A 13338-nucleotide genomic window follows, 5' to 3' on the forward strand; every position below is an offset into this window, starting at 1 on the left:
GTCCCTGCTGAGCGGGACCCGAAGTCAGGATCTGGGGGAGGAGGGGACGGGCGCCTGTCCTCATCTTACCTTGGCGGTGAGCGGCGTTTCCTTGAGGGCTCTGGGCAGAGCTGCCCACCTCCGCCCTCGTCTCTGCGCTCTGGTGTAGCGCGGAGGGCTGGGGCACCCCGGTAGCGGAGGGAGGCCCCAGCGGTGCCTGAGGAAGAGAAGTCGGTACCAGGGAGAAGATGTTCCGTGGGAGAGCGCAGCCCTCAGTGCAGCATTGGTGGCTCGGCCTGAAACGGACACTGCCTAGCTACTACAGCCCCGCTTTTAGTGCAGGCTTTTCTCCAGAGCTCAAAAAAAAGCTCATCCCAGACAAAGTACATGCAAACTAAAGCCTTGCACAAGAGCAAATGATTTCAGGCTGACAGTCGTTCACCGCTGTGCTGGCAGCAGTACCAGGGCCTGTGGGAGTTTCTGCCTGTGGCTGCAATTGCAGGAGGTAGAGAATGTGCACTGGGAAGACAGGAGGTGAATAGAAGCTGGATGAAGCTTTGGTTTGGGCAGGTGCAGTATGAGCAGCCCAGAACCACATGACCATTTTGGGTTGCAGCTTACAAGGCTTGGGAGTTTTGTCCCTCCGTAGGCTGCCTGTCCTATCTGTTAGAGACAACTCAAGGCCATTTTCAGAAACCAGGCTTGCAGGTTATTCAGACAGCAAGCCACAAGGTTGGATTTGAGCACGGCTGAAGTTCACTATTAGGAGCACGTAGGACCCACTACTTTGAAGAGGTTAAACGCTGTCAGGTGCATCCAGAAAAGCTGCCCATGGGCAGGCAATAAGCCATTAACATGATAGCCATCTGGACAGGCAGGGGAGCGTGCTCGCTGCAGCGCCTGCAAAGTCAGAGAACTACAGAGACAGCTGTTAGCTTTAAAGCTTGCTCTTCTGCTGCTGTAATAGAAAGGACTTCTGGCATTTGCATTAAGTGGGAAGAGAATGACTAGTTTCGGCACTTGAATTCAAAAAGGTTGGCTTAAGTCGTTTCAGACCGAAATATCTCCATGAGAAAGTGCAGCTAAAAGTATATGGAGAGGTCTAGATCCACAAGAGCTTAGGCACCAATATGCAACTGTTTAAGAGCACGAATACCTCTCCAGACGTGGTTAGTAAATTCACCTAATATGTCTCCTACATACTGCGAACTTGTGAAGAACAGTCCACAAGATCTTTTTTCCGTTATGAATAGCATCCTGTAGAGTTGTGGAACTTCCTGGGATGCATGTGCTCCAAAATCATCTAAGGGAATGAGCGAAATCTAACATTCATGGAAAGCAATGGGGAGAAGAGCTGAGGTGTGCTCTGCCTGTTGCAGAAAAGGAGTCACCAGCAAAAATAAAAGACATTAGAGGAAGTTTTTAAAAGGTTACAAACCCTTCTTTATGTTTGTAAACTGGCAACTTCTCAGAATAGTGAGATAGGCTAGCCCTGCAGCTGCTGATGTTCATGAGAGCTGCTGCCCACAAGAACTACTGATGGACTGCATTTCAGCCAGCACTGAATACAGCACTTGGAGATACATCTGACTGAGCCTCACGGTAGTAACTCATGTATCGATACCAGTATGGCCATGACAGTAGGTCTGGCACTTCAGCTGGGAAGGTTCAGTGACCCAGAAGGCCCCTTCCCCACTTCTGTATGAGTTACAGCTATGTTAACAATATCCTTTCTACGTGTACTCCTCTCTGACTGTAATGTGTCAAGCCTCAGGCCTTATTCCTTTACTTTTCCATGAAGAGGTGCGGCTCTCCCACCTCTGGGCAGGCCTCAGCTCCAACACCCTGTGATTATCCAGTGGGCCCAGCTGTCAGCAAGTCTCCTTCAGAAATCCATGCTAACGGCAAGCAGATAGTGTTCTGAAGAGTGATGGCTTATTGGTAGTAATACTTGTAGAGGCACGTAAAGGAAACCATTGTAAAACAGCATGTGCATGTCTATCAAAGTAGTCACCTATGCAGATCTGACTTCTTCAAACACTTGCTGTGGGCTACAACCACCAGTCCCTGACAGTAATTCATCAGCACTTCTGGGGCAGGTCTAAGATTCCTATGTCTTCTCCATTCCTGGGCTTTTTAGTCCTGCTGCCCAAAATTTATTTGCTGGACTTGGCGAGAGCCAGAGTCCCTCTTTGTAGAGGCAAAGCAGGTTTGTCCTCTGGAAATGTGTCTTACCTTGAGTCAGTGTTGCACTATCCAGTTGTTTTTGTTTTGTTTTGTTTTGTTTTGTTGTTTGTGCTCATTTTTTAATGAGCACTGTCAATTTAGCCTAATAATAGTAATTTGGGTAAAATACCTTAATATTTAACCCAGGATGGTCTCACAGGGCAGAATTAATCTCACATAACCTGCAATGTTTACAATGCACATGTCTGCCTCTGAGCAGTCACTATGGGCTCCTTTTATATTCACTGCAGATCTAGGCACATTCTTGTACTTAAAACATCGGTGTTAGTGTAAAATGAATTGTGCCTTAGAATTGGTAGTCTCCGAGAGTCTAGACAACCCCATTATATGTGCATATCTGCAACTGACCCCATGAATTCCCCCCATAGCACAGCTCAATAACTACATAAATATGCAGTATTCAAATTATTGCAGAGTTGCCCTACTTCCATCGTATTTTTATGTGTATTGATCACAAGAACAACGCATACTCCTGAAGCCTGTACGACACTGAGTTTCTAACCTAAAGGACATGCTATCTGGTACAAGCCAATGAGCAGCCAGACTTCCAGGACAGCCTGTTTTTAACCTCAGGATATTGCAGATTGCATAGGTGCACAAGTGTAAGATCAAATTTACATTTTTCTACTCTATTCATATGGGCATGGTGGAGCTATGCCAGGAAAGGAGTTCACATAGGGAATTTCATTGTGAGAAGATCTTGCTTTTCAACATGAAATATATTCTAGGCAAACAGATTAACAGAAACACCCATTAATTTAGCCAAACAACTTCCAAGCTTGGATGCCCAAAGGTGGGTTCCTCAATCAATATTAGAGGCACTAAATAAGTAACTGGAGTCTTGAAGTGATGAGAGTTACCTGCCTTGGTTGTGAACCCAGAAGCCCTTCTCTTTGCCTGTCTCGAGTCGCCTCACAGAACAACTTGGGATGCACAGGCTGGGTGCACATGGCTGGAACCCCACTGCATCACAGGAGCTCTCTGAAATCCTGTGGCATGGATTTGAAGGCAGGTTATACAAGTGCATGATGTCTTTGGTGTACTCTTTCAACTGAAGGAAACAATTTTTTTTTTTTTTTAATTTGTCTGGAAAGTTAGAAGAGCCCTTTGAAACACAATGACAAATTTTCACTGCCAGTTTCCTCCTCAGCTTCTAGCTGGCATTTTGCCTTGCCTTGTGGGAGAAAACCCCACAAGATTATGTAGGATGTGGTCAACAGCACTTGCGTTTTCAAAAACAAAGCAGACAAGATAATGGAATCCTGTTCTGCAAACTGGTGGAACTGTTTGGCCACATTTTTTTCTAATATGCCTGAAGCACAGAGATTCTGCAAATAATGCAACTCTAGGTCAATGCTAGCTGAGTGCTGGGGAGAATTTCACCTGCCCTTAGGTTTGCAGATCAGAGAGTTTTGGGTAAAGAGCTGGAATATAGATCCCAGATTTCTGCAGCTGTTTGGGGGGGAGGAAGGGGGGGGGATTCATGCCTGAAATATCCTGAACTTTGGGACTTCCCTCACAGAAAGGGGCACTGACAACCTGATTCAGCCCCTCAAGACATCTAGGCCAAGTGGCTCCTCTATTGCAAGACAGGGTCCTGCTGCAGAGTTGGAGCAGGTGGGCTGTACTAGCTCCGTCTCTAGAAGTAAACCGAGTAGCGCCAGAGCACAGGGATCATCCACACCAATTAATCATTAAGACAATCCCTGGCACAATTTTAGTTCATGTCAACTAGTACTATTCCAAGGTTTCTGCTCAGTAGGAAGCCACACCTTGGTTTTTTTTGAGGTGAAGAAAGTTGCAGAGTTTAATTTGTGTTGGAAAGAAAAAGGGTCTGACAGCATTTATACAGATGGCTCTGAGACAGGAAGGGATTGCAGTGGTGACTGCTGCTGCTGTTCTTCATCCCATTTCTCTGCCACAGGGGCAGCAGCAGAACTGGCTTCAACCTTGTTGAAAGCAACAGAGGCAGCAGGAGGAGGACCCACAGAGGAAGCAGGGGGCATGGAAAGGAAAATGAACAGGGAGAATGGAGTCTTGTCCCCCAAAAGGGATGTGAATTCTCTCCTGCATTTCGCCTTCACCACTAGAACGAGGGGCATCTGGATTTGACGGAGACCAACTGGATTTCAGACTGTCTGTCAGCTGACTGGGACTACTAAATGTCCGAGTGCAGTCTAACTCAGATTTCTGACAACTGACCCAAAACCTGGCTGTTTGGCATGTCCAGGAACAAAGCATAAAGCCTTTAGCAGTGAATCTGAAGCTATGCTTCCAAATCTCTCCTTCCTCCCCACCCCAAATCCCTCTTGTTTGTTTGGAAGCTTGAAATGAGAGTGTAAGATGACGAATCGGGGCTGAGGGATCACAACTGTAAGTTTTAAGGTAAAGTTAAACCTTCTAGAAAAAAGAAGATGGAAAACGGTAAAAATCTCATAGAAACAGGTGCACACAAAGGAATGCTTCCCTCAAAATCATTGCCATCTCCCATATACAATTTTCTTTCTCTTTTTTGTCCTCTTTTGCTCTGTCTTTATTGGTCTCTTTATCTGTAAAAGGCCACTGAGGAAATACTAAATCAATAATCCAAGACAGCAATTTCTCGCAGTGATGTTGAGAAGCTAATTGTGAGCAGAAAACACAAAAGCATAGAAAGATGGGGTCAAGGTTGTCTCCTTTCTCAAATAGTTTCTGCCTTCAAACTTGCAAAGTCAGTTGTGCATGACATTCAGGGACAAATAAGGCCAAGCTCAGCATTTTGTTACTGAAAGGAATGGGATGTCCCTGCAATTGAATAGAAGATAACATACAAAGCAATTGATACTATTCTTCATGTCTCTGCATCCATCTGGTTCATACAAGATAGATCCAAAATTTAGGTACCTAGATTTGAGGTTTTGGCTAATTAATTTGCAATTTTTTTTTCGTATTTGAAGCTTGAGCTGTCCTAATATTCTTGCAGCTCTAACTTTGCTCTCAGGTTCCAATAGAGACAGTACCTCGGTTAACCATTCCTGGCCTCATAGATCCAAGAGGCATAGTGTACAAAAGCTGAAACTCTCAAGAAAATGTCTAATAATCTCAGCACTGCAGAGCCCTTTAGGGAAAAACCATTTAAATTGATACATACCCTTAAGCTGAGACTGTTATGAAGTAGTCTAATTTTGCTGTGTACCACTTGATGAAATATTTGTGGGTAGTTTAGAAAAATGGAAGAACTTACACAACATCAAGAGACAAAGCAGCCCTTCTTGCCACTTCCACTGTGTCATCAGCTGTTGGTACTGGCTGCTAAATCATAGATGTTCATGAGAATGTTCCAGCATTGGTCTATATAAACCAGAAAAAAACCCATGAATAGATTCTTTGTGTGGTTTCCAAAACTCTCTGTTACCTGAAGAAGAAGGATTTGCCACCAGAATCAGTTCTGCTTCCAGACAACGTCCCTAATCCCTGCTGCAGTAGGACTTTCAGGACACCTCAGGCGTGTATTCTTAACTCCTAGCACCCCAAGTTTCTGCTAGTCAATGAGTCCCTGTCTGTGATAAAAACCTTATGAGGAGATACAACTGCACTTTGCTTAGAAAACAATTCTTGCTGGAGGAAGATATGCAAAATTTTATCAGTGCTCTGACTGTAGAGATGTTGATAATGCCAAGGAAAGAAATAGGGCTGTCCTTTCTTTCCACAAAACTTAAATAAGTTTTTGGACCCTGCTGCTGCTTCTAATACTGACTTGTGAGTCTAAATTATGATCAGATCAAATAGGAGTCATTAAAACAACTGATACCACAAACGTACTGAAATAATAGGTCCTTGTGCAAAAGATATCCAGGTGGAGACTGACACTTCAGAAACAGAGCAAACAGAAATGAGCATCAACCTCCAAGGGAGGAAAAAAAAAAGACACTGAAGCAGGTAAAGTCCTCGTTGCTTGTACTGGGCAGGCTCTTACCACAAGAGTGCAGTTAACCTCTCTGGCTATAGCCGCCTGCTGCACAGAGGGCTATATTTGACCTGGCATTCATAGCCAGTGGAAGAAGATGAGTACTTACAGGGTGCCACATAGATGAGTTAACAGGTGCTCCACCAGTGCCTGTTTTGAAGTGAGATGAAATGAGCCCCCTTAAAACGGTGATCAGCTAATGCTACTGTACAGATACAGAGCATCTGCTGTGCCCAGAGATGGGTTCCCTCAAAACCAGCTGCGGCCAAAGTGCTTCTCCTTGACTGCCATTTCTACCTCTGTGCTTCCTTGTACATCACGACATTCGCTGAGTTTGCAAATTGCTAACACTACCACATGGCATTTCCATTATAGATATTAACCTGACTGTGCAGAAGCTGTGGGGGCTTTATGATGCTGGATCTGTGCTGTTCTTTTTTGCATCTTCAGAAATGCATGTTAAAGTTGTTATTTCTTCCCCTTTGCCTTAGCCCACAATCCACACTTTCATCAAAAACCCCTCAACAGCCTATTTGAATGCATGCTAATACTGGATACCAATACACTAATACAGGCATTCACTGTAAGAGTCCCAGTATGCCTAGATTGGTAAAGTCCCCCTTCCATGGAGTTTGGTCATGAAAATCCACATAACACATGCTCATTGCTCCCCACCCACCACAGATCACCCACCACTCCCCAGCATCCTGCAGCAGCCATAAGACTGCAATCCAAGAGGCCACAATAACTATGGTGTGTCCCAGCAGCATACTGGGAGAGACCAAGGATGCTGGAAGTGTTTCCACTCTCCGAAAAAACAGGGATTTGCTATTTGAAATGTCCAGATAACATCGGAAATAGGTGCAGTGAGTCCTATTTTATGGAGGAAAACAGAAGAAACAAACCAAACCAAAGCCAGCAGCTGCAGACAGTTGGACCTGAGGGAGAACCTCCTTTCTTATCTCCATTTGGTGATGAATGTAGCTTTGAGGATGTGTGACAAGCAAACCAGTTAAACATATAGAGGTGGTGCAAGTGTGCGTAACTGCCTTCAAACATTTCCAAGCAATGTATGTGTCTGTGTGATCTCCAGCGTTGGCAGCCTTAGCAGTGAGCAGAAGAGGGACTGGAGAGGATCAAAAAGGGGTTTAAAAGAGAGGCAAGGCAGTCGGCTCATAGAGACACTCAAAAAATGGAAGAACAAACTGAATAGCAAACAGCAATTTGAGGGGAAATGCCTCTTGGGACTGGGGGTCCAAAAAAGAAGGGATTCAGGCAGAAGAAATGTGGGAGGGAGGAGAAAGAGAAAATTTCTTAATATAAGGAGTCAGGGGGATGAAAGGAGTGAGGGACCACAAGAGATTTAGCAGTAGGAATTAAAAAGAAGGATGGGAGGCAGATAACAAGGGAGATGTCAGAACTGGTGATAGACACTCCAGAGTATGAATGGAAGAATAAACCAAAATAATCAAAAAGAAGAGCTACTTAGGGCACTGGTGCAGTGGCAGGGAACATTTTTCAGAGTATTTTTAAGTGCCAAAGTTAGCAGGCTCATTTCCAGAGGCTTCCTCTGTAGATAATGGAAAGAGACAGGCTCCTCCAGGGAGCATATCAAAGCAGCAAAGTTTCTTTCTGAAGAGCCTGTCTCTCTCTTTCAGTTAGAGAGGAAACTTAGGGAGCCAAGCTGCATAACTGAAGTACCTACACTGTGCACCTAAAGCAAACACATCTCAAAATAACACCAACTAGAACATGTGAACAGAGATAGTTTGGATAGCAGGTAGTGGAAAAAGGGAAAACAACAGAGATAAAATGAGGAAATTCAGAAAAGATCTACTCAGAAAAAAATCAATTTTTCGTTGATCATTCTGGTGAACATTTGACAGCCCTTTCTCATACATTAACTGCAAGTAAGCAAACTAGTTGAATTGTAATTCTGTTGATGCAAAATTGAACACCTTAAATAAACAAAAGATCCCAAAGCCATGAGAATAAAGTTCAAGCATGTAACTTATTTATCCTTTTCAGTTAAAGAAGTGAAATCTGTACCACAATTTTATTCCCATACTAATTACTCTCTTGAGCAAATAATTATGCATGCCACATCTCCCTGTGTGGACAGTCCTTAAATACATTTTGAATTTTTTTCTTTTAAATGGAAGAGCAGAATTCTCCAGCAAATAAATTATAGGCTCCAAATCATTCACATTTAAATGTTCAGCATTCAAGGCTAACTTAAGTACTTCCTTCAATCATGAGGCACTGACTATTGATTTTAAAAGGTGTGTTGGTATTAGGGGGTTACACAATCTGAAGTTTCCTTCTCAAGAACATTAAGCACTCAGTTTAAGTCATTCAGCTTGGAAATTGCATTTGTTCAAATTTCTGTGGAGTACAAAGATAGAAAAAAACAAACAAACAAGGAGGTTTCACTCAAAATGTCAATAGAAATGTGATTTATTCCCATGATTTTTATGCATCTCTCTGGCCCTTTTCCCCCCATTGATCTCTTTCTCTGGAAGTCAGTCCACCTCTCTCTGTGTCCCAAACAAGCTAAGCATGAGAGGACAAGCACTTCAAGCAAACAAGTTGTTACCCTGAAAGACTTCCCATGATTAGGGTCTTAAGCAAAGACCTTTTGCAAACCAATGCCCCTGCAAATTTAGGATTTGGATAGGATGAGGATTGGAAATGCTACAGATATAGAATTAGGGAACTACGCTTCTTGCAATATTTAACTTGTTGTGTTTATGGTGGGTGTTTTAAGGCTTAAGACACTTGCAAATTGCATCACATTCTTGCTATTGCCCACAAACAGCACACAGTCGGTGCAAAAGGGGCTTCTAGACATACTGTTCTGTGCTTTGGGCACTGCAAATCCAACTAGCTGGAAAGAAGTTTCTAAAAATATGCTTGGAAATGTACTCTAGTTACATTCTTGGAAATAAAGAGGTGACAATTGCAGGACATCTCTGTACAAGAAAATCCCAGTGCTCAAAATACAGGTGCCATGTGAGTATTTCTAAAGAACTCATCCAAATTTCGCAAGGAATATCGATGATGATACCACTCTTCTGAATTCCCTTGTAGGGTCATTCTGTCATGTCCAAACACTATTAACAGAAGAAGAACTGACAAAAAAAAATTATTAAACAGATAGCTAAGAACGTCACTAAATAACACTGTGGAAGATTTGTCTAAGGTAGCATTAAACCAGGGGAAGCAAAGTCAATGATGATGGTAGTCAGGTAACTAGCTATACCAAGCCCAGCAATTCAGAACAGCAGTGTGTGGACAAGCAGAGCAAGCAGGAGAGATTAGGGTGGAGCCAAACAATAACTGGTCTTCAGAAATATAAAACACCATCAGCAATTAACTTCCATCACAACAAAATCCAAGCAGGCTTTTCAAGGTGATAAGTGATGCTGTGCAGGAAGCAGTTGTGGTTTTATTAATTTTGCTGGAATCAAAATCTTCCGGAACTGAAAGAAGTGCATTTTGACTTGAAGCATTGCATTGTGAGAAAAATCAAACTAATTAGGATTCAATGATTAATTTTGATATATTATTCCTAATAGTAATGATGAGCAAAAGGAAGTTTATCAGGTAGCTCCATGAACAGAGGAGTAAATGGAACCTGGATCCCCATAGCTCTGTGTCTTAGTGTTGGTTGGCTTATGTATTTAAGAAGATGGGAAGCTATGCGTGCAGCTGGGTGTTTTTAAGGTCTTTCTCTGGTTTCACTGTTATCTGATAGAGGTTCAGCTCCTGCTGCAGTCTTCCTTTCAACAAGAACATTTACGGGATCCCTCTTTTTTGCCCACCTATTTTCATGAAACTGGCAGCACCTTAGTATCTCTGAGGCCTCTACCCCTCTGTAAATTTGGTGGCAGTGCTCAATGGTCATTGGATAGAGGGCAAACACCTTCCACATGCATACATGTATGTATGATCATACATGCAGAGCATGATCCCACACCCCTAATTTCCTAAGCAAATCATCCAAACAAAAATAAAGTGTTTTTCAAAATGACAAATCATAACACTGTTCCCAGAAAAGGCCAAGCTGAGTACAAAAAAAGGCCAAAAATTAGTTTTTGCAGATTTTGTTTTGAAAGGGTTTTGTTTGTTTCTTTTTTTGTTTTTACCAATGGCCAGCTATTCTCTGGCAAGGTTTCCAAACCTTTCCCTGTGTAAGCAGAAGAGAACAGAGCTCAGACTTCCAAACGCAGTCCTGGCACTACACAGGAGTATCATTGAGCACGAACTGCTCTTCATCTGCAAACTCAGCTCAGCTGGTGTAGGTACAGCTGAGCCCCACACAGTCTGAAACTGCACAGTCAAGCAAGGAACCACTGGAAGTCTGAGAGCTCCTAGGCTGCCAGGTCAAATTGCAAAGGGTCTTGCAGCACTGCCGAGCAGTGTTCACTGGGCCTCCAGTGCTCTCCTATCTCACTTCCAGTTGCTTTTGCCCATGCCCACATTTGCCTACAAGCAGGAGAACCCCTCAAAGTGTATTTCCACAACTTAGTTCAGAGAGGTAGGCAGCATGTCCCCAAGTGCAGGGCTTGGTATATTTGTCTCTTATCTATAGAGGGAAACGGAGCCCACCGATCTCCCAATGCTGTGGCCCATCCACATGAAAAGGAGCGGCGGGGGACTGTCCTTCCAAGCAATACAGATGCTTCCATTAACACCTCACAGAGGTGTCCAGTGATGGAAATGAGCCCAATACCAGCACAAGGAAGGAACCGTTTGGACCCCATAGGGCAGTCTGGGGTTTGTTTAGGAGATTCACGGCCCTTTTAACTTGAGGGTGCTGGAGAGATGTGAGTCTTACACCTCCTGCTATTAAACACCAAATCCCACTGATGCCAGTGGATCTCACAAGAATAAAGTCACAGAGCCAGTGAGATGAGGGACCACGTAAGACCCGATGGAGATAGGGCAAGGTGCTACAAGAAAACAATGAAATACGCTCTTGGAGTTTGGAAGACATTTAAATATCTATTACAGCAATGAGAAAAAGCAAACACCTGCAGTTCTGTCCCTGTTACACAGCACAAGCCCACCGTATTCCATGGAGCTAATTTGATTTCATGTGTGAAAAATCCAGAAGAAAAACATTTAGCCTTGTTCTCCAGGTCCCCTACTGTGATTTAGGACGTGGGCTTCATACAGAGTCACTGCTGGTTCCTAAGATGGAAACATCCGAATGGGAGGATCCAGCCTTTCTGGTCATATCGGTCATGATGGCATTTGAAAGACAATTTGCTTAACACTCCTGTAAAAAGAATCAAAGATGCCACCTGAAACCAGAGTGACGTGCATTTCCTCATAGCTGCTTGTGTTTCAGTTAAGAAACATGATTTGTTTTCCAATACATGTTATCACTTGCTGTGTTTACATTATGTCACAAATGATAAAGAAGCAGAATCAAAACTGTATTAATCCCATGTAGTTAATACTTTAAATGCATGTTATTGTTTGAATGGTTTGAGCAACGTAATACCTGAAAGAGTGCAAACAAGTGACACTAAGCATGGACCTCTAAGCAGCACAAGCTGTGGGTCTGGGCAGGAGGCTGCTTATGTCCTTCCTGTGACAAAGTGGGTCATGTTTTTTGCCAACATGTATTTTTGCTGGACAACAACAGTTCATTGCACTGTGTGGGAAGGTGCTGGTTTTGACTGAAGCTTTGTTGGGAGGGTTTCTCATCTTTCATGTGGTCAAAAGCCGGTAGCAAATTAGGGCAACCACCTCAGATAATCAATAGCTCAATAGCCTAATTGGTAGGGGTACAGAATGAGTTTCTTTGCTCTTCCTCAGCGGGACATCTAGAAGCTGTTACTCATTGTATAAGTAATTACAGAGTAATTGAGCCAGAGAGTCTGACGCCCTAACCTGCTGTGGTAAGATTAGGACATGCCACTTGCACCATAGTGGCCAGCTTCTGTATGTTCAGGGACATTTATACCCCCAGATGGGCATCTAGAGGCCAGACCAAAACAGGCATGATTTCACAGCTCAACTTAACAACCCTGCCAGACCGGATTTCCACCTGCACCTCCTCCTTCCAACATGCTCTCAGAAATACCTCCAAATGCCCTGCCAAATCTAGAGCTCCCACAGAGGTAATAGTGCTCCATGAGCTGAGTTTGGCTGTCGGGTGTCTGGTCAATCATTTCTAAGATACAGAAGGCTGCTGAAAACCGTGTCTCAAATTGGTCAGATGCAGGCAGGTCAGAGTGCCTTGTGCTGAACCCAGAGCACTTGCAGCAAAGACCGCTTCCAGCAAATCCAGCTGTGGCTAAAAGCCAGGAGAGGCTGGGCAGGAAGGAAACTTACCTACCTGCCATGAAGGAATTTTTATCCTCAGACTGGTGCTGACGTGCTAGGAAATCACCTCCAGCATAGCACTTTGCCAACGCACAGTTCAAGCTGGAAAGCCTCCGTGCAAAGCTACTGAGCCCTGCTGCAAGGTGTGCTGTGTGCAGCTGTGCTGCTGTCAGGCCCACCTTAGTCAGCTTTGGCATCCTTACGTCTTAATCCCTCATATGGAGTTGCTAACATATGGCAAAGCGGCCAAATGTAGTATTTGCTGCGTTAGTCCCGGATGTGCTGCTAGCTATACAGACAGGCACATCTCCTCCGCTTGACGTCCATGGCCTTGAAATCCCATAGGTGTTTTTGATGCATTCCCCTGTGGGTAAGGTATGTGAAGCTCCATCTGTGATATTCCTGTGCACTTTGACTCTTGAACCTGTGATTAGCTGAAGAGCGTTAGCAAAACTTCCATGAGCAGAGCGCAGGTAGTGGGGCTTCCCTGTCACGTAACTGCAGCATTCAGCAGCTCACCTTGGCAAATCGCTATGATACCCGATTCAGTGAGGTATCTTCCAGACTACTCGACCCATAGCAACGTATGTATTAAAACATACTTTCACCTTCTTCATTTGGGGCAATGGTAGCATATGCTAAAGAAGAAGGGTAGGAATACCATCCGGAGGAATTGTCGGGGCTATTACCTTCCCTCCAAAACCCTGGTCTGCGACACTAGTTTGCGGTGTGACCCCGTTCAGGCGGGGCTCTGCAGTGGGGCCATCCCGCCAGCCTCGGCGCCGCAGGGCCCGGAGGCACAGGGCGGGTGGCAATAGCCCGGGATG

At 44.2% G+C, this 13338-nt stretch overlaps 1 protein-coding gene across 1 annotated transcript in view; it reads right to left on the reverse strand.

Moving 5' to 3' along the window:
* UTP20 (UTP20, small subunit (SSU) processome component, homolog (yeast)) overlaps positions 1-1615 on the reverse strand; it is a 68622-nt gene extending 67007 nt beyond the window's left edge. The window contains 2 exon segments of the mRNA XM_009321338.1: positions 70-196; positions 1581-1615. Of these exon segments, the coding sequence (XP_009319613.1) occupies positions 70-196; positions 1581-1615 (162 nt within the window).
* Between the last annotated feature and the right edge of the window lie 11723 nt (positions 1616-13338).

Source organism: Pygoscelis adeliae, unplaced genomic scaffold, assembly GCF_000699105.1.
Source record: "Pygoscelis adeliae isolate BGI_AS28 unplaced genomic scaffold, ASM69910v1 Scaffold232, whole genome shotgun sequence".
NCBI classification, from domain to species: Eukaryota; Metazoa; Chordata; class Aves; order Sphenisciformes; family Spheniscidae; genus Pygoscelis; species Pygoscelis adeliae.